The 22,617-nt window shown below is 38.2% G+C and overlaps 1 protein-coding gene across 1 annotated transcript in view; it reads left to right on the forward strand.

Moving 5' to 3' along the window:
- Window positions 1-431: 431 nt before the first annotated feature.
- Window positions 432-22,617, forward strand: part of FRK (fyn related Src family tyrosine kinase) — a 49,172-nt gene continuing 26,986 nt past the window's right edge. The window contains exon 1 of the mRNA XM_010402671.4: window positions 432-1,277. Coding sequence (XP_010400973.2) covers window positions 847-1,277 — 431 coding nt within the window. The 5' untranslated portion in view covers window positions 432-846. The remainder of the gene's footprint in view (window positions 1,278-22,617) is intronic.

A 22,617-nucleotide genomic window follows, 5' to 3' on the forward strand; every position in this document is an offset into this window, starting at 1 on the left:
ACCTAGAGAAATGCTTTCTGCTAGTGCCTTGGTTTCCTTAAAATGCAGAATAAGGAATGCATTAAAATATACTGCTTTATTACTGTAAGCCACAGGTATTTGGTTTTCTTTGTAAAAAGAGCCCATCCCAGCTGAATAAAGAAAAGCCAGTGGATTGGTTTGAGGGGCAGGTATTTGGCAGGGAATGTGCCCAGGTGTGAGTGAGGGCGGGAGCCACAGGTGCACTCCCCGTGAGGGCGTCTGCCAGTCTCAGGTGAGCAAAGGCTTCCCACTACAAACTGAAACCAGTAGAAACCAGGAAACAAAAAGAAATATTCATTCAAGCTGTCCACGTCAGACTGCTGAAGAAGCAGGCAGGTCAGTTTGGTTAATCATTGCCAAGACAGACATTCACCACTGATCATATGACCAGACCACATCTGAGATAAGAAAACACCCATCCCCAGCAGAAGGAATTGAAAAGCCTCCATTATTTACATGTTTTGACGTTATTGTTTTGCTGTAACAGAAGGGGCTCCACACTTTCCTGTTCTCAGAGCTCAGCACAGCTGTTGTGTTGCTTTCCTGTTCTGAAGAGGAAGTGAGAAATTCCCTCCACACGTGTGCTGGCACTTGAATGCTCAGGTTTCACTCCCTAACTGGGAGTCGTCTGTAATGAGCTCTCCGTGGGACCCAGAGAGGAGCTTCCAGCTGTGCCAAGAGCTGCTTCGTTTTGTGCCAAAGGAGAAGGAGGAGAAGAAGTCTGCAAAAAGCTAAGATGTGGATGGGGCAAAAATTGGTCTAAAGGTCTTGAAACCAGGAAAAGCAAAAGAAAAGCAGAAGCAGAGGAAGGAACAAAGAATCAGGATGGGAAACTTTTGCCAGAAACACTGTCCCTGTTTGGAGCCTTACCTTTCCTGCTTATTCTTTGGGAGAAATGGTGAGCAGGAAGACAAAGGAGGCCAAGTCTTTGCCAACCTTGCTGTGGTAAAACCTGATCTCCAAGCAGGACAGAAGGAGCTAGAGAGTAAGATTAAAGAGAAACCTTTACCTCCGCTGCCTGGCCAGGATCTAGCAAACATTTGCAACTTTGTGGCACTGTTCGACTACGACGCTCGCACTGAGGAGGACTTGAGCTTCCGAGCTGGCGATAAGCTGGAAGTGCTGAATGCATCCCATGAGGGATGGTGGTATGCCAGGCTCCTCCTGCCAGCGGGGTCAGTCTGTCCTGGCCGCAAGCTCACGGGCTACATCCCTGCCAACTACATAGCTGCTGACCAGAGCATCGAAGCTGAGCCGTGAGTAACCCACGGAATGTGAACTGAGGCTCTTTTCTGTTATGTTAGATAAGTTTGGGACAGGAGGTCATGGCCTTTTCTCTTGCTGTGCCCTGCCACACTCAACCTCTGGTGGTCCTAGAGGTAGTAGCACTAGTTGGTATGTGCAAGGAAAAGACATCGTGGTCACAGGAAAATAAATTACCAAAGGAAGAGTGTGGAGGGGTTTTATTTTGTTTTAAATAATTTCCCTCTGTGGTATACCCTAATCAGTTGTTTAAAAATCATCTGGGAAGGTCAAGTTGGTTACTGCTGTGATGGTTCATTATTTTTATTTGTGCTACCCAGAGAGTGAAAATATATGACCCCTGCCCTGAACAGTGCTCAGTTTAAACAGCTACAAAGTTACCAGTTAATCAGTTAAAGCAAGCTACCTTTGCACCTTTCCATTTTCTTCCGAATGATGGGTGAGTCTCTAAGAGATAAGTTTCTTATGGTTTCTTCTAGACTATGTGCATCTTCCCTGGAGGCAAATCTCTACTCTCAGGACAAACTTAACTACAGCAAGTATTGCAAAGAGCAAAAGTTGATATAGCAACAGAGTACAAATGAAGTTGTTAAACTTTTACAGAGTTTAATTATCCATCCCATGTTCTTCTGCCCCTTTGAAACATGCCAGATCTTGTTAAATATTCTGAAATAGATCAGGAATCACACAGAATCAGTTACTTGGCTCCCTGGTGATGATGAGTGAGATCTGAATCAGCCTGGGCTGCACGGTTACTTCTGTGTGTTGCAGTGAGAAGCAGTGTTTGCTGAACCAGGTCTGACTGTAGTTCCAAAGGTATGTTTTGGCAAAAATTTTCACTGTGCAAAGAAACAGCATAAGTGACATTCATTATTAGTCTCGGAATTAATGTTGGCTTTAGAGGGATGATGATGCAGCTTTTTAGTTAAATCTCGTTTGGACCTGGAACATCATCTCTGACCTGATCTGCCCACTGTACTGCAATGGGCTAGGAAAATTGGCTCAGATATGATTATGCCAGTCTTTTATCAGCTGTAGGATTTGTGCTAGAGGCATTTTAGGGCAACTCTAAGATTAATCTCTAACCTGAAGACCTTAGTTTCTAGAGTCTGACCAGCTGTTTCTATTTCTGTATTCAGCCAGACAACATTTTCAATGGTCATGTTCAAAAAAATTCTTCCAGCTGGAGAAATTAATCTGCAGAGAAGGCATTTTCTGAATCACTAGATAAATGGCGGTAGGCTCTAATTCTGCTCAGCTTGGCCTTTGCTCTCTTTCAAGAGCTAGCTTTATTAGAAGTCATCAGATTTCTTCATGCTGTTAATACTTTCAAAGTAATTTTTCTCAGTTTTACAACGTCTCAGCTCCTAAGGTCCTTATCTTTCTATATCTAGAGCTTCAAATACAAAGTTAAGTTTGCCAAAGTGCATTGTTGTATAACCTCTGGTTTTTTACTTGTTACTGAATCAATTTTATTGTTTTTTTACTTTTTTATATACCTTTTTCCCTTTATAGTAAAGACTAAGTTACAAGAAAACACTTTTCTCTATAGATTGGTAGAACACTGGAGAGGAAAAAATGAAGAGTTTCCCCAGCTCTCAGATGAAGTAATTTCTCCAAAATGAGCTTTTAATTTCACAGCAAGCCTAATCTGGCTAAACATGTTGTCTTTTCTCAGATTTCTCTCTAATTCACTTGGCTTTAGTGATCTACATATATATATATATATAAGACTTTCTGCTATCAGCCCACACACATATAACAATAATCTAACTGAGGTTAGAAAGGACCTCTACAGGACATTTGGAGAGTCATCCCAACTCAAACATGGCCAAAATATAGACCTCTTTGCTTTGCTGAACATTTCCAGTTGAGCTCTTCATCCTCATGGATAGGATTTTTATTGCCTTGTATTAAATTGGGAGATCCCTTGCTACAATCTCCTCCAAGAATTCCCTTTCACCCACCCTCTGTAGTTCACACCTCTGTTATCCTAGTGCAACAGTAAGAACAAGAGTAATGATGGCTTAAAGAACTACCCTTTGTTTTCCTTAAAGATTGCAATTAGAAAAAAGTTGTTCTAATGTCTCTTTAATGAAAATTCAAAGCTTAAATCATACTCTCTGCCCTGACCTAAGTTTATCTTCTCTCATCTATTTTGATTTTAATTCCCCTTGGCGTTGGCCAATTTTTCATGGCCATGATATAGCCATTTGTGGAAATAGGCAAAGTTTCTAATGCATCCTTGCATCCTGTATAGCAGTCCTTTGTGGTTCCAGCACAGAACTGACAAAGAATGGAAGACTTACAATCTCGTGTTCACCTGCCAAAATGCACATTTACCATATATTTGCAGTGTATTTTTTATGCTTTCAATATTTGCCAGGCACAGTTGATCAACAGTCTTTGACCTAACTGAATGCACATTTTGTAGCACCAGCCAGCTTCTGTACATCTGCAGAGACAACAGGAATTTTATTTCTGGATTGCATCTCCATCTTATTAGACAAATAAACACTGGCTATTCTGTTCTGAGAAACAGACTTTATTCGTGGTGTGACTCTTAGGAAGCTTGGGAAGAAAACCAAACCAATCACATTCTTTAGCAGCTGATTTCCGCATGTTTGTGTAGAAACTATTTTAAATATTGCATTCATATGCATGCATGGCTACTCGATAAAGTCACTGAAACAAAGGAATAGAGGGGCACAAAAGGTTCTACAGTGAGAGATGACAGGGCCACTCTTTACGCTTAGCCAATAAAAACTTGAAAGCTGCTTGCAGGGTAGTCAAATTTCTTTTGCCTGTGACCTTCAGAGGTATTAACAAGCAAATATATCTGGCCCTCTTTTATCAACATATTGACATGGTCTTTATTATAGGGACAGTTAGAGATCAGATAGTCCATCTGGGTCTGTGTTATCAGTTCTGGCAGAGAATAATGCTGGGTCATTGCTTGTTCTCAGCAAGTGCTGCAGTGGACCAGTTTGTCTCCTTGCTGAAGTTTCTGTGAATTTTTATCAGGGACAAAGGCATGCTTTTTTTACTTTTCCTTGGTAAAAAAGACAATGAAGTAAAGCAAGAAGGAAAGTGAGAAAATTCTTTAGATAACAATTTTTTTTCCTGGATATTTCTGACTGTCCGATACGACTGAGGTAGAGCTGATAAGGTCGATCAATATCTGGGGGAAAGGGCAGAAAACATTTGCAACATCTCATCTGGGGAAAACAAAAAATAAACACTATTCATAACAAAGGCCATTTTCATGTATCCTTGGCTGTCAGAACTGAGAAAGAATGAAATTTATTTACTGTGTTGCTATCCTCAGACCAAGGGTTATTGGTAGAAGTTGTATGCTAAAGTTGAAGGGAGAATTTTTTATATTATGTTTTGCTAGTATATTTATATTACATAATAGAACTAAATTGTGCCAAGAGTCAAACACTTCTTATTTGTGCATGATTTCTTGTTTAAAAAAAGGTCATTTTACTTCCTTCCTTTGGCTTGAGCAATCCCTTCCTAGGTGGATGACTTGGATGAAATTAGTAACAATCTGTGTGAATAGAGGATAAAAATGGTAAATCCATGGGTTGGGTTCTGTCTGCTGCAGCATTTCAGTCCCAACATGTGCTGCACAAGATTAAATACATCCAAGAAGTACACACCTGTCAGGTGGAGAGATTGTGAAGGAATTGTCTGTAGTGTCTCTGGAGACAGGTGTGTTCTCCTGGCCCCACCTGGGGTAGGTGGGACAAGGCAGTTGGGGAGTTGAAGTGTTCATCTGGCAAACCCTAGTCACATAGTGAACGTTCTCTTCACAAGGAAATAAATCTGGTACCATGAGAACATTATTTTAAATAATATCTGACCAAAAGCAGACACAAACTATGCTAATGATAAACTAGCAACTGTAAGAGCACTTGGTACTTCTGTTTTCTCTGCATCACAGGTAGCAGTCAAAACCATGAGCCAGACAGATTTTTCATTTCTAAGGTAGTTTGAATGAGGTTGTATCTGCTGCATCCAATGAATTTGGAATGCTCTTCTTTCTGTGTTTAGACACATAACACTTAGAAAAAGGCAAACAAAAAACGCTACTGGAGATAAAATCATATAATTTAATTTGCACATCCAACAAAGGATGATCAGAGAGAATAACTTGACAAATACCAGAATTGGAATTAAAAGATAAATCGTCTTGGCAAAGAGTGTGACCTTCCTGTCTCTGTGCTCTTTTTCTGTGTCTGTTATTCTGCACTACAAACAGGAACCATAGTAACACATTCACCTGCTCTTGTTTTATTACTGCCAGTTGTTTAAACTAAACAAGAAAATGACATAGTGCAAATTGTTCTGGATGAAAAAATATAGCCCAGCTGCACAGTTAATTTTAATGAAGCAAAAATAAAAGAAAACACCTCACTGCTGGAGTGACATGATTTTTTTTTTTTTGTTAGAGGAAAGATGGAGTGTAGAGAGGGCTCTTGCCTGCTATCCTGATGGACCTGTTGGCTCTTTATTGAAAGTCAACTTACAGCCATAAAATCACAGAATCACTGAGGTTGAAAAATACCTCTAAGATAATCAAGTCCAACTGGTAACCCAGCACCCCTGTGTTTCCCACTAAACCATGTCCCCAAGTGCCACATCCACATGTCTTCTGAACACCTCCAAAGGTGATTCCACCAGTTCCCCAGGAAGCTTGTTCCAATGTTTGACAACTGTTTTAATGAAGAAACTTTTTCTAACAGCCAATTCTCTTCCTTAGTGCAACTTTTCCTCTCTTCCTGTCATTTGTTTTTTGGGAGAGACCAACCCCCACCTCACTACAATTGCCTTCCAGGCAGCTGTAGAGAGCAATGAGATTCCCTCTGAGCCCGTTTTCCTCTAGACTAAACAACTCCATCTCCCTCAGCTGCTCCTCCTCCTTCTGCTCCAGACCCTTCCCCAGCTCCATTGCCCTTCTCTGCACATGCTCCAGCACCTCAATGTCTTTCTTGTAGTGAGGGAGCCCAAAACTGAACACAGGACTCACCAGTGTTGAGTACAGAGGGACAATCACTGCCCTGGTCCTGCTGGCCACACTATTGTTGAGAACAGGCCAGGGTGCCATTGACCATCATTCATTCCATGTGTTCATGCCAGCATTACTGACACAAGACTGCTCTGCTGAGGGAAGCAAATTCATACAAAGTCCTAGTAGATTAGGTCAAAGGAGATCATAGCAATTACTTTTAACTTTTGTCAGTTTCGAAAACATTTCTTATCTCTTATACCTTATGTAGGATTTCCCAGCTGGTGGAAACTGAGCCCCAAACCTAATCAATGAAATTTCACCAGTCAATTCCACAGTGAGCTTTTTAAACAACCTTTTGAAAGTAGACGTGTCTTGTAGGTTATTTTTTGTCAATCTCCTTAATTCCTTCACCTCCTGTTGCCTGACTCAGCTTTAACTATTTCATACATTGACTGAATCTCAGTTACTATAAGTGAACAATAAAGCTTTCATTGGGCTGACTTGTTTTAGACTTCCTGCAAAGTGAGGCTTTTGGGGTTTCATTGGTTCCTGTGGGTCATTTTTCAAAGTGGTATTTACAGTCAAAATATCTAGAGGCTTTTTTAAAAGCGAAACCTTAGATTCTACTGAATACCTCAGAAAACTGAATGTAATCCACTGTGGTTTCTGTGTGCTCCCTCTCTCTTGCTCTCATAGTTCTCCTTTCTGTCACAGTAAAAACTCCTAAGGACACCACCAGAATCACCACTAATCCTTGTACTGAAATGAACTTGTAGAAGTTGTTCACTGCTAACCTCACTACACAAAGTATTGGTAGATTGTTTGCATATTCTTGGAACCTGTGAAGTACAAAAGTCATTCTTATATTTTTTTTTTTTTTTGTAGAAAAAGTCTCTATCACCAAAATATGTATTTACTATGAAACATTGAAAAGGCTGCATGTGAAATTCCATCTTTTCTTTCAATTGATATGCTTTATCTCTGGTGTTTTTTTGTGTGTGCATACATGTGTACACACAGAACATAAAGTTTATAAGACTGATATTTTTAAGATCATGCAATCGTCCCATGAGACGATGGCTGTATTGCAAAGCTAGATCATGCTTTTGATTTTTTTTTGACTTGGAAATGCCTTTCTTGAATTTGAATGATGGAATACTCCAAAAAGGCCATGAATGTATTGACTTAATTTCTTTAATTATGGTTGAGCATTCCAGTGCTGTCTTCAAGCACATATCAAACTTTGACTTAATTTCTGTTCGTTTCTTAAATATTCAAAGACTATACTGAACACAAAAGGAAATTGTTTACCAAACTGTGAAGGGTCAAATTTTTTCAAGTGCCTGTACTATTTATACATCCATGTGCATATCCATGTCCAGAAAATGTGTCTCTTAGAAAAGTGGAAGGAATTATGGCATTGTAGATGAGCAGTTTATGAACACTTGTCTAATTAAGGTCACCTATTTTCTGGCAATGTGGTTTTCTAAATATATATGACTTTATCCATTCAAATTCTGAGAAATTAAGAAATTTTATCCTACCTTGTCTTTGTTTGACATTAGTGTGAACATTATATATTCTAATCATTATCTACTAGTTTTCATTACCCTATTATGAAATTTCTGGCAATGAATCATGTGAAAACCAACATCCTTAAAACACATCCTGCAAATACAGCCAGTTAGCTTTCCCTAAGACTTGGTGAAACTCAGTTGGCCTTTACAGTACCTTTTAGAGAAAAAAAAAAAAAGTCCACATACTGGTTGTAGCAACTCAATAGTCCTGTTTGGTGAGTTTTTTTCCAACTCAGTAAGAACAAACATTCGACATGCTAGCATAGAACAGTTGTGTTTGAGTAATGTTGTTGGCAAAAACATTCTCCAGGTATTGTACAATGTTTCCTCAATAGTTGTCTTTGATGGCTCTCCGCCCAGGGCAATACAGAGCCGTGCAGAGCTGAGTGATCTTTGAGCAGGTTTAGAACTGAGAAATAGTAGCCAGCAGTTCAGCTAGGCTAAGAAGTCCTAAAGCTGAGCTCATTTTAAACAAACTAGGTCAGGTATCTCTGTGAAGAATTATTTTGTCACATATGAAAAGCGCTGTTGGTTATAGAAGACTTTCTTTGTGTAAGATTCTATCATACTGAAGAGATTAAGACGTAAAAACATAAGAGATACCCTACAAGGTCAAACCAATGGCTCCCTCTACCCCCATTACTTTCATATAGGATTTTGTGAAAAGTGCACAAGCCCCTCTACTTTGGTCTCTTACTTTTGTACTTCACCAAAGGCTGGAACTATTGTATAAGCAATATCAAGGGTACATCACTGCCATGTCTAATTACAGACCTATTGTAAGTTTGTTTAGCAAAACCATAGGTGCTGACACTGTACAATTCTTTATTTCTGTCAGTGGGCAAAGACCAAGCTACTAGGACAAAAAACAACCCCACAAAAAACCCTCTCATCTCTGCAGGAAGTTATATATTTCTAAACAAGTGTTTGGCTTTTTTTTTCTAGATGGTTGACTGCTTACTCATGAGTGGCACAAAAAAAAGACATGCTGAAAATAAATAGACACAAAAGGAAGTGGTAGTACTGCACAGGTCCCTGTGCCGTTCAGGAACTGGTCCTTTACGCATCACACCTATCTGCCCCATCTACACTAATGCCTCTAAGTCAAGCCAGGCTGCAGGCATCAATGACTTTACCCTCACAGATTTATCCATCTGTTAATTTTGCTCCCTACCAAAGATGCAGTGCTAAACCCAGGATATGTCCTGTTATTATCCTGCAGGCATTATGTTCTAACATGAGGCTATAGCAGATATTGCAAACATTATGATGCTGAGCAGCCTTCCAGCAGCATAGTTTAGATGACACAAAATTTACCTGCACTTTAATTTTAAAAGAGGTTAGTAGAGAAAATATGTTTCATCAGACTCAGATGTTTTTCTATAGTAAAATGTTTTGTTCTTTTTCAAGCTATGTAAGCAAGGTATGCATAGCAGAGAAAGAATATAATTTATTGGGTGATATTTAAAAAAAAAGACAAAATATTATTATATATTTACTGCTCTGGGAATGAGGAACTGTCAATTTTCAGTTATTTTTAAACAATACTATACAGGAGATATTTGAAGGCCCTTCTTGTGTTAAATCTTTAAAATTAAACTTCTTTACATAAGAAGTTTATCCTTCATCAGCATTTTCTTAAATGTTGACATTCAGGTTTTCACCTCATATCTGTGTAAAGAAAAACATGAGTGTTATAAGAAATTAGAATGGAAATTTACATCTTTGCAGTTTTCAGTTCTCCAGACAGGCCTAGAAATCATCTGGAAATAGCTTTTCAGAAGATCAAACAAAATATTGATCATGAAAAAGCATTTGTTTTCTCTATCATTTAAACCACGTAGCAATACATACTTTATTTCATGCTGGTACACTAATCCTAATCAATAAAAACTGGAAAAACAAAGCAGTGATTTAAGGATAAGTGATGGCTCCATAAAGGATTGCACTAACTGACATTTCACTACTTCTATGCAGAGTACTCTATAATATTTTACATTATAAATTTATCTGCAGTAATGTTGGTAAGCATTTTTCCTTAGCTTTCTCTCACTAAATTAGATATATTTCTAGTTTAATTAATAATATTTTTTTCTGTATTTGTGGCACAAACAATTTTGCAGCACAACTTTTCAAACCTCACTGCAAAAGAGAAAAAAAGAAATCTAAGACTGACATATTGGAATGAATATGTACCATGAATTTCAGAAATGTTGAGAACACACCAACCTCAATTTTCCTTTTGAAATTACTGATCATTTCAGTTAGTGGACGTTTCTGTAAGGGAATATGGAAGGAGTCTTTGCTTCTCTAAAGGTGTGTAGTGAAGGGAGCCATACACACGGACACGCAGAGAAACCTGAGGGACACACGAGGAGGGTGGTGGTGATGAGGACGAGCTGCTCAATTGCACTCATAGAGATGGGTACATGGAGTGTGGGAACATTTCTTTTCAGGATTATCTGAGGACTTTGCCAACAAGGAAAGGGAGGGAGACACACAGGCACCAAACCTGACAAGTTAATGTTAACAAAGACAGTAACCAGAAATAAACTCAGTCACACTAGCTGATGAGCTATCAGGAAATGACAGGAAAACTCAGACTGTGCAACTGATAAGGGTGTAAACCTGGGTGTTTAGGATGTTATTCCAGAATAACAACTTGATTAAAATGGAAAGATAATTATTAGTTTTCTGAATATCTGTAAGGAAAGAAAAGAGAAAGTGAGATCTTGTTCTTATTACAGAGCTAAAATGCTTGAAAAATCACCCAGAAACTTCCTGTGATGCCGACATACCTTTCTGACATGGTGGTGTGATCTCTTGCAAAAGAAATCCTGTGTCTTGGGCTGAAAATACACACACTGATATGGAGTTCGATGTGCTCCAGCTTTACTTCTGGAAGTCAAAGGTATCTTTAGTATGTCACCCTTCCCATCTGTCACCCTGACAAGGTTAGTCTGAAAGCTGAGAGACCCTTTATTTAAGAAATGTGTCCCTCCATGGAAAACCATTCTGTCATTTGGCTTAGAGTCACCTGAGGGTGCCAGACTGCACAGTTCCTTTCGGAATCCCTCTGAGGACAGAGTGTTCTGGTTGTCCTCCACTGAAAGTTGACCCAACAGATCACACAAATCCACCAGACTGCTGGCAATAGTCTGAGGAGATGTGAACCCAAGTGAGTGTCCAAGAGAGAGCTCTGCACAAAATGGATGGAGATATCTGCTCTGCCACCAGTGTCTTGGGCAGGCACAGGGGGGCTTTTGCTTCCCAGGGTTTGTCTATTACTTCTGTACTGAGGTGAGTTTCTCTGTGAGAAAAGAAAATAATTTCTCTGGAATGATTTTCTCAAGAAAATCAATTGAGTGCTTTTGGAAGCTGTAATGGTTTAAATGAATGTATGACTGAAAATTTTCTTGTCTATTTGAGTTTCCCTTAGTGTTAATTCATGTTATTTGTGTTCTCTGTACCGTGCTAACATTAAGGCTACCTCAAGATTTCCGCTTTGTTCCTCGGTTATGAACAGCACAGTTATTGCTACTTTTACAGAATATTATGTCAGTATAGAAGTACAAACATATACAGGTACTACTAACATTGTTGCAAGATTTTACAGTATTATTTGAAAGACTCTATGCAGCAGAAATAGGATCTCAAGAACACATCTTAAGTTTGAGGGTTTTTTAAAGAGGTGATAATATGGCTGTATTTCACACCCTGAATCCCAAAGCAATGGGTGTTAAAAACAGTGGTAGCCTTTCATTGACTCCAAATGCAAGTAGTTGTATCAGAACAAGCTTTAAATGCAATGGAACCCTTACCCAGGTGCAAAACTACAACAGAGAACAAACATTAATGATTGACTTTAGTCTCTTAAATTGTACTTATGTAACTGAAACATCACAAAAAGTAATATGATATCACTTTCACCTACTGTTTGTTTTCTCATATGGAAGAACTTCAGAGCAGATTAAATAATACAGCATGCAGATGACTAATATTGTGGAGAATGAATACAAATGTTAAAATTAATTACACAGTAGTGAAGCGGGCACTCACAAAATGAGATTAATTTATGGATATTTCCGCAAATTAACCTATCAGATTGTGATTTGGTTACTGGTTTATTATCTTTTGCTCCTGTTGTGCAGTGAAACCAGTATTGGGTGAGCTATTCTAAATTCCACAACTCGTGTGCTTGGCCTGGTAATACTACTCCTACAGAAGAAACAGTCACTTCCAGTCATTACTGAGTGCAAGAGTAGCCAAAGGTGCAATGGTTTGTCATCCTGCAGCAGACTCAGAGCAAATCAATTTCTGTTTGTGGCACGGTCAACTGCCATTATCAACTACTGAAAAATGAATGTAATGTTGTGCGTAATCCCTTACGACACAATCAGGTGACAGTACGGTCATGGCCCACCAAAGTCCTTCTGGGAAAGGTTTACGCACAACGTGTCACAGATTTTTAGACTAATGCACAAGTAATCTTGGTATTTACGTTTACAAGACAGTAAATTTGTTTTAGACTGGAAGAGGAAATGCCTGCCATTAAACTATCTTACTCACTGTTGAATTTTTCTTTATCTAAACAATCCCACACAGTTACTTTATTGTAAAAGCCTGTGAAGCCCTGACAGGCCCTTTATTTAGGGCACAGCTTGCTATTTCTTATAAAAACAATGGTGTAACACAAACCAAAGATACTTCTTGGACCAAAACAGGCTTTAGGGGCTCGGAGTCCATTTTGCCCTCTTTACATGAGACAGTAATCTCCTGCAGTTTCTTCATCTCCGCCCCAGTGATTTTTTAGTGGAACCTGGGGCTCCTTTTGGGTCTCAGATACACACAAGGTCAGTCTGCCAGGGTAGGTGGGAGTTTTACATTTGCTATGGTAACCTTGCAGCCATTGGGATTGTGTGGAGTAAGCTACTGTTCAGTGTTACAGTCGAGTTGTCAGTGATTAGTAAAATTGAAACCATCTGTTTTTAAAGGCACTGCATAATGAAAGTATGGTGAATCTACTCCTTCAGTCTAGAAGTATAAAGACTTTTTTCTGGCAATAACCTGAAATTTCTCGTCTTGCTACAAAGAAATGGTAGCAAAAGTTCTGCCTAATTTTGGCAGTAAGCTCATAGACATTCAGTCTCCAAAATATTACCTCTGTTTATTAAAGTGCTGTTTTCCATATTACTGTAATTAAGCATCTATGCACATTGTAAATTCCAGCAGGATAGTGACTATAATATATTACAAACATAAGTTTAAATCGCCTCTTTCTAGTTAAAGGTCCCCTTTTACGTGGATGAACCTATCACTTGTGTTCTAGTGCACACATTCATTATCAAATAAGTATGGGACAGGAGAAGGGAAAAATGTCTTCTTTCTCCTGGAAGAAAGAAGCAGAGAGGTTTATCAAGAGTCTTTCATTTTAGCTTTGCATGAAATCAAAATATTCCCTGAAATAAAGTGAAGAGTATTGCTTGGTTTTATCTTGTGTTCAGATAATGTAATCATTGCTGAACAAAATTAAAATAAAAAAAGCGTTATGTATTTTTGAACCTCCCTTTGAAAATTGAAACAAAACCCCTTTAAATTTTAAAATTATTCAAATTGAGTACTTTCCCAAATTAAACTGTAATATTTTGTTTAGAAAATAAGTGGGGAAGTATAATTTAATTCTCTTTCCCTTTTTGCTTCTATGCCTCTTCTCATATCTTCTCTTATATTCTGCCATCTCATCAATAAAACTCTCTCAAGTCTAACATAAATTTACTGTTTCTGGAAAAACACCAACCAGTCAGCTATATCTGCTAACAAGAACGCTAAGAAAACGTTATCCAAAAGCCAAGAGAAAAATGGGATCTGTTATTTTCCAAAACTGTATTTCACACTGTAATGGTTATTCAAAGAAAAATCACAGTGTTGATCTCAAAGTATGGAAAATACAGCGAAACTTAGAGCGTATTGCTACAGACAGTCACTTTCAAACATACAGACAGACTTTTAAAAACATAAACTAGTGCTGTTCTGTTGCTTTGATAGATCTCTGCTGCTTACATAGTGTAGAAATGAGCCTTTTTTTTTACACAACTATTTGATACACAACTATTCACATGTTCTATGTTTTTCTCTTTAAAAAGAAAAACAAACTTAATCCATCCACTGTGACCGTGAAAAGACTCAGAAGCTCCAAGTCCCACACACAGTGAACACAATATAGTCTTCCTTTTAGTTTGTGATAAGTTATTCAACAGGGTTCTGAGCATTATACATCACTCAGTTCTCTCCGTATGAAGAAAATTCATTGTAGTTGCCAAAGGTTAAGGGTGATGCCCTGACATAAACATTCCTGAAAACCTGAATTTCTGGTTTCACTTGGAGGGAACTAGATTCTAATTGAGGTAAATAGGTAATCAGAACTGTGCTGCGTCACTATACATAAACAATTTAAACAATTTTTTTATTTCAAGTCCAAGTCGGGTAGTGTCTGCAGTGTGTTAAGATCTCAGATAATTTACTTATGTAATAACGTATTAAGATAGAGAAGGGTGTTGTTACATAAATGTTTTTTAACAACTGCCCCGAGTCACTTTTTGCTGATCGTACTTTGGTGAATGAGGTTTAAAGCAATGATCTCTAGACAATAAGTATATGTGATGAAAACTAATGTTAAAGTATTCTTTTGGCAAGTACGAGAAAGAGTGGTGTGATGAACTGAGAAAGAGAAAAGATCTGTATAGAGCAATCCTCACAGTGAGAGTTAGTCTGTGAAATTGTTTCAAGAGATGTTCTGTAATGTTGTTTTCCCAAGTAGGACTGGAATGGCTGCCAAAGGCCAGACTTTCTGTGGGGGCAGAGTAAGATGGAAACCAGCATTTGCTGAGCAGTGCAGCAGCTCAGCAGCAGGCTATAGCCCTTGGGCACTGAATGCAGTCCTCAGCTTTGTCCTTCTTTTCTCATCATTGCCTACGAACTCTGACTTTCTTCTCTCAATCCATCCACTTGCTAGTATTCTATGGTCCTCACAGCTTTGAATTTTTACTGTCCTGTTTTCTCCCTTCCTCCTGCAATGTCCTATGACTTCCCTTACCATTTATCATTAACTTTAAATTCCTTCCTCTTAAATTTTGTCCTTCCATGTATCCTTCAGTATCTGATAATAAATGACAGTGAGAGACAGACAGAATTAAAAATGATCCCAGGCATGCCTGTAGAAAGAAATAAGGAGGAATGGCTCTGCCTGAAACCCAGTCTTAGGTTTTCTAGATTCTGCCCAATTGAAGTCTGGAAGCCCTAGACAAATCCCTGACTTTTCACTGCGTAGATTCTTATGCCGTATCTGGGAAGGTTTGTGTTTTTGAAAATGCTCTTGAAAGGAATCTTGCTTGCAAATGTTCATCTTCATGCTTTAGCCAGAGTAAAGATTTTTCTGGTTTTGGTATGTTTTACCTCGTGTGGGTTTTTTTTGTTTTGTTTTGTTTTGTTTGGGTTTTTGTTTTGTTTTGTGTTTTCCTTGGTTTTTGGTTTGGTTTGGTTTGTTTTTTTTCCCTGAAAACTGTCATCATGTTCACTGTAGACTATATAGGGAAAAACTGAAGCAGCCAACGCTCATCTCCCACACTCTCCTTAATGCACACAGCTCATCATTTGTAAAGCACATCTGTTTCTTAACTATGTTATATCTGGAAGGCTTTAATCTCTGCAGTGATATTTCCTAATGTTTTTAAAAATCAGCTCTTGAAGAAATGCTATTACTTCATTAGTCTTATAATTAAAACAACCTAATATTTTCTATCAGAAGAGCCTGTTTAGTTGCTTTTAATTTTTCCAGTCTTTACCTGATTGGGTGTGAATTTTCCAGGGTTGATACCAGGCATGGGCTGCCTCTTTCTCTGCCTAAAAGCAAAAAACGTGGCTCAGAACAATACAAGAAATATTTTGTTCGTGTACATTGGAGAAAGGGCTTGATATTTAGTAGGGAAGATTGCTGCACTAAAAGTTCATGGTTTTTTGCTATCTAAGAAAACTTTGCTTCAAAATAACCAAGGTTTTGAAAATACAATTAGACTTTACATGTAATAACTGAACATATTCATTAAAATGTGACAGTTGCATTCTCTATTTCTGGTATTTTGGGAAAACCCAAAAGTGCTTGAAGCCTTCCTGTCAGCATAGAGAGGACTTGCTGGTGGCTCCCTTGGTAAACTTCTGCTCCGGCTTCTGCACTATTCTTTACCCACAGCAGACTGCAAACCTGGCATGGATTAAAGCTGGTTCAGCAGTCCTCTTTGTCCTGCATGGATGACAGCAGTGAAGAGTGCTGCACACAAGCCTGTTCAGGTTTCCATGTGCTGAGTAAGGGAAGTGGTCACAGGATGGTCATATGATGAAAGTAATTGAGTAAGACCCTGGAGGATCTCCCTGTCTCTTTCTCTGTCTCTTTAACTTTCTGTACATCTCTCCTTGTCTTCTGTGGCACAGAAGTTAGCACCTATTGCTGTCCAAATAAACTACTACATACTGCAGAATGTTAAATTCACTGAAAGGCAGGTCCTGGACTTTTCAAGTTAGAATCCAAAATTAGTAGAAAATACTTATAATATTTTCTTATTGCCTTAGTCCCTTTCCGGGCTGTTTCTCCACCACAGAAAGTATATTACAAGGGAAAAGCACCATAAAAAGAATTTAATGAATATTTGTAAAGCATTTGGAAATTACAGTCATGAACTGTAATAGAGGCTGCTAGGAAAGAATCCATTCATGTAATTTTGTAACTGGCATTGAGAGCAGAGTCTAAACAATGTAAACTGTTTACAACAGTAAATGAACTCTATCTATGCAATGATGAAACAAAATAGAGTGTAACTTAACTATTCAGTGAGCAGCATTCATATTAACACTGCAGGGAGCACTGGATATGGTCATGTAATTAAAGATGGTATCACACTGGATCTTCTGTAAATGGCTGAGTGGATGCCATGAAAGCAATATTAATATTGTCATCTCCTAAATTCAAAGTACTTGAATGTGCAGTTACAGCTTTCTATGACAGTAGATTTTGAGGCATTTAAAATGTAAACTTCATAATGCTGTTGGAGCTTTTCTTTATTTGTTTTAACTCTTACATAAGCTTTCTGCATTCCAGAAGAAACTACGATATATGTGGTTTTGGTATAGATATTATCTGGGGTTTTTTTGTCCTCACCCAAGAATTTTGCTCTAATTGCAATAATTCTTTGCTCTTCTCAGTTGAGAAAACTCTTCTCCTCAGCCTAGTACTACAGACACAGTTAACACACTTGAGTTAATCTTCTGAAGAGCCAGCTAACCTTTTTGTCATCACCATTTTCTCCCTAATGGAGACTTCTGGTTGAGAACCACAGGAATCTCAACAAACCCTCTCAGCTGTTGACATTTAGCAGGCTCATGAGATTTACCCTAGCATGAGAAAGTAAATCCCAGTGATAAGCACTTCTGAAAAGTGAAAAGCAAGGTGCCCTTATGCCACAAAGTGCTGATCCAGGAGTGCTGATCCAGGGTAGGATTATGCTGTCCATTTTAACATCTTCAGTAACTTTTGAAAATAAATGTTATGTGACTGATATGCTGTTATTCATCCTGTTATTTCTGCATGCTGTTTCTCAGCATTTTTTGTACCCTTTCCTCCCTCTTCATTCCGATTGTAATGATCACAGTTTCTATACGTGGTTGTACAGCTGACTCAGCCCTCAGGATTTTTGCTTTTAATTGAACATTAACGAAATTAAGAGTATGTTACAGACCTCTGCTTTTAGCCTTGTCCTACCTCCAGTGTCCTGTAGCTTCAATGAGAAACTGAAATAATCCCCCCATATCCCAGCTACAGCTAGTTATTAAAGCAAATTCAGTGACTTCAGGTATGACATTGTGGGGTTGTCATGGAGATTCTGACTTTGCTCTTGTACATATTAAATCTAAGTAATGGTAGAGGATAAAAGTGGGAAACTGTTCTCTGGTGAGCCTTAAAGGAAATGGATAACAAACTGCCACATCATTTTCTCTGCTGGTTTTCAGTGGGGATAACAAAAGAGCAGTGAGAGATCTACTGAGATTTCCAAGAAAGTTAAAGATTGCAGGTGTTATGTCAGAGTTGGTGTTTAGCTTGGTCATGAGCATCTTACCCACATCCCAAAAGGGGATGCTCACAGGGTCGTTAATCATAGAGTTTCTGTTGGAATACAATTGCAAAGGAGCTGCCCAAGGACTGACATGTCCAAAGAAGTATTTTGTCTAGCTCATGACTGGGGTGCTTTGGCTAAGGCTCAGCACACAGCTTATGTTAGAGTCAGGATTTAGCATGTTAGGGATTTAGGAGAGACCAAGAGGAGAGGTCGAATGTAGGGAGGTGTGGGGTCTGTAAAAGCGGTGTCCAAGGAATGGCAGGCTGCCAAAAAAATATTTCCCCTGAGAACATTTTCATCTGGAGCATGGCTGGGAATCCTTTTTTTTGGGAGGGGGTGTAGTTATGAATGTTGGATAGAGTTAATTTCAGGACAGAAAAAGCCCATAGTTCCCAGAGTAGTTGAGATCTGTAAAATCTTCAGTCTCTGTCTCAGATATGTGCATTGCACTGATTTGATCAGAAGGGGATTTTGCATTAATGAGAGGGAAGAAAACTCTTTTTGCATACTCTTTTTTTTTTTGTTATGGGGATATTTATGGGTTTTGTTTTTTCCACTGGAGCTTTTGTTCTCTTCTAAACATGTTACCAGGCACTGGAAATGTTGCCAGTGACATAGCATTGGGGAACTTCGCCTTGACATTTTTCTTTGCTTTAGCTCTTGGCCCATGTTACTCTTCCTCTCTTCTACTTTCCAGTATGAAAGTTCCTGCCGTATCTTCCTGCTATAAGAAGTGCAGAAGTAGGAGTGACTATTTTTATTTTAGCAGATTTTTATGTAGCAAAGCACAGGGGGACAGAAAGCAGAGCCAGGTAAATGGGGGTTTGACATTTAGGTGGAGGTCAGCAGTGCATTGCACCCTGGCGGACAGAAGGCTTCTCAGGAAAGGGAGTGATAGAGCCAGGTGGAACTACCAACTTTTTCTGAACTCATGACTCCATTGCAACTCAAACTGGGCTGAATAGGTAGGCATGAGTGAGCGTAAGGTGATGTGATCTCTGTTTCTTAAAAAAATTGCCCTTCAAGTATAACCACCAGCATTCAGCTAGATGAAGGTTTCCTTTGCTGGAAGAAGATCTTTAGAGGTCTCAGTAGTGATACAGTGACAGTCAGGGAACATGCCATGACAAAGCCTGCTGTGATCCATGATGTGATAGGGTGATCATAAACTTGCCAGAGGAACTGATGGCAAATGCAGATGTGATTACTATGCTATCAATAACCACACCAAATCTCACTGGTATTCCAGTATTAAGAATCATCTACAACATGTGAGGACTGTGTTTGTTATGGACCTACATGAAGGTCATGTTTTCTTCCTCCAAAGTCCTCCTATATGTGGTGGCCAGAAGTAACCTGTAAGTACCCTGGAATTTTTAATGACCATATTCCTGATGGCTATGAATGATAGTGTAAGCAAGGGATTCTGAGGAAGCTGCTAGAAACAATCCTAAATAAACAGATCCGGCGTCCTACACTTAAAAGGGAGTTGGGGTGTTGGATGCAGTGCTGGCCAAGAAAGCATATTCCTGGGTCTTGCTGACAGAAGAGCACTATTGATGTGCTACCTAAACATCTCCTCCTAGAAATGGAAAATTGCGCCCAATTCTGAATGCACTCATTTGTGCCAGACCTGGTAATCTACTGACCCAGCACTGTCAATCATGACCCAAAGTGACCTGGCTGTGAGCCGAAGTTCAGATTCCATGTAAGAATTGCTATGTAAGAACTGCTGGTTCAAATTTCTCCTGGACTGTCTGGTGCCAATACACTGCACTGCAGTCAGTTACTTACCTTGCGCAATGGAGAGTGTTTCATGTTTAGTTCTTGTTTTCCAAGTGTTCTGTTTTAAAACCTTCATCTGTCTTTGAGCTATAAAGCATGAATAGATTTACTAAGGATTTGGTGTTGTTTTGGTCTGACCTTCCTATCCTGCAGAGCAATATCTCGTAGTGAGCAATTACTTTGATTCATTATTACTTTTTAGAGCACTTTTCCCTCTAAGATACACACTTTTGGATGAAGTAAAATATTAAACCTTTTGAAGCATAAGTTCAATTGCTAGAAATCAAAATAAGCTCTTCACGCTTTATAACAGGAATTTAAACTTCCATTACACTGAAAATAGTACTTTAAATTCAGATGTGCTTTTGTTAAAAAAAGAGTGAGTAACAAATTATTTGCTTTGAAGTTAAGAGATTGTTTTTCCACATTCAATATTACTTTTGGCACTGCATAATTATTATTACAAACCAAATGGCTTTGAACTAAGAATCATATATTCAAGTGCTATTAAAAGTAATTTTCCTTGTATTTTTCTGAAACATTATTCAGATCATATAAAGTCAGACAAATGAGGTAATACACAATATGTGTCCACTTTTCACCTTCCATAATAATCGCTTCAGTTACACTTACCTTCTCTAATATTGTTGCTCTAATTATCTTATTTTGAAAGTTGGGATCTTTTTAACTGCTAAGCTTATCTGGAGTCAGAATATACATATTATATATCCTGTATATAATCTTTAATGGTAATTTCATATCGATTTAAGTGAAGTTTTTCCAGCCTAATAAAAATAAACATATACATTGAAATGTTTTGAAATCAAAGAAGCAGATACTTATGTCTAAATGCAATGCAGTTATGTGCATATTATTTCCCCAAATCATGGTTTATATTGTAGACATGGTTCCACATACACAGAGTAATAGTATATTAATTTATATTTCCAAAATAAACTAATAGTTTCCTCTAGTTGCATAGATTGTAATACTGCTCAAGTTTTCAGCTTTAGAAATTTCACTTACGAACAGTGTATGTTCAAATATTGAGTCACATAAAGACTATATTTTGACTATCCTGGCCATAAAATCCAGTCTTGCTTACAATGCATTGGAAACTCTTTTGAGTTTTGTACAAAATTAAGTTCTTTTGAAAAGATGCTATCCTTGTAACCCAAGAGGAAAGGGCACAAAAAATAAAACACCTCTTCTTACACACTCTTACGAGGATCGGTCACTTTGAACACTATTGAGTGATGTCTAATACTTGAAGGGGAAAAATATTCAAATTTTTTTTTTGGCTCATATAGTTTGTTAGATTTCAGATGTTATTCTCAGAGCAGGTATATTTAGAAATTTCAGAAAGATTCTAATTCAGATTTTAGGGCAGACCAATTTTCTTTGGGACTTGAATACAGTTGAACTTGTACTCTCGTTCCTTTGACAAGAACCTTAGTCAAGGATTTGAACATTTATTGATTACTTAGTTTTCTGCACTCTAATGAATGAATTAATTAAATTAATTAGTTGAATTAATGAACACATTTAACTAATTAAAATTATTACTAACATATTCCAGCTTTCTAGTGAAAGTACTTTGCTTGCCAAATATGTATCAAGACCTGTTTTATCCAAATCATCTTCCAGTCAGAGGACAGGAATATGGTCCAGAAAATCTGTCTTTGATTTTCTTTTGTTAATAAATCATATTCAGTGTGGGTTAGTGCTGTCTGTATTTTCCTCTTTTTATTTCCTCTTTTTTAATACAAAACCATTTATCAGTCCTCATGCTTGGTCAGCTAAGGTATCACCCAGTATTCTCATTTATTTCCTCCATTCCTCTTGATGACTACAAGCCTTGCAGATACTAAAATTGTTGATGACTTTGTCTGTACTTTTCACTAGTAATTGACAAATCAAGTAGGCAAATTACTTGTGGTGCATTGATTTATAGTTGAAGTTTGTGTAATAGTTTTAGCTATGATTAATTTAAAAGGAGTTCTACTATGAGTATATGGCATATTTCTGATACCTATTTATCATCATTTGCTTCAAATAAGAGGTGGAGCTAATCTTGGAAAGAGCTTTGCATATTTGTTGGAAGAAAGCTGAAAGCCACCCCAGTTGAAAGTGCTGACTCATTTCTGTCTTATTTCTGTTTAATTTTAACACAGCACAAAGCAGCAAGAGAGCTAAACCTTATCTCCAGAGCAGCAAATTAAAATTACTGCTTGAACAAGCCTTTGTGAACTACAGGGTTTAGTGAGAGAGGAAAAATGTTTTAGAAGGCATAGGCAGGAGTAGATTTTCACAGAACACAGGTGATGTTTGTAGTGACTTGGAGGATACGCTGGTTTTGTTTGTCAAAAAGCAGCAAAGCTGAAAAATTGCCAGTAACTCATCTGAGATATTGACATGGCAGTGGAATGCGGAAGCAGGGTGTTTTAAACCTTGGAACCCAAGAGCCCATCTGCAGTTTCAGAGATCTTTTGGTTTTTAAGATGTCAGGATATAATCACATACCCTCAACTCTACATAGTTCAAGGGGCATCATTGGAGTTGGCATCAATTTCTGGCCCTGTAGCCTGGGCAAAATTTCTTGGTGACTTTTTTCTGGGACAAGACCAGTCAGTCACTTCTGAATGCTCGTTGCCTTGAAAGCAGTAAGACTTTTAGTCAGCAATAAAGTCCAGATTTCACTCAAATGTATAAGTGATGTTTTCTAGCAATAAATTTGTTCTGTGGTTCTTGTTGGCTTTTTTCCCCCATACTATTGACGTTTAATTAACAT

Source organism: Corvus cornix, chromosome 3 (genome assembly GCF_000738735.6).
Source record: "Corvus cornix cornix isolate S_Up_H32 chromosome 3, ASM73873v5, whole genome shotgun sequence".
Taxonomy (NCBI): Eukaryota; Metazoa; Chordata; class Aves; order Passeriformes; family Corvidae; genus Corvus; species Corvus cornix.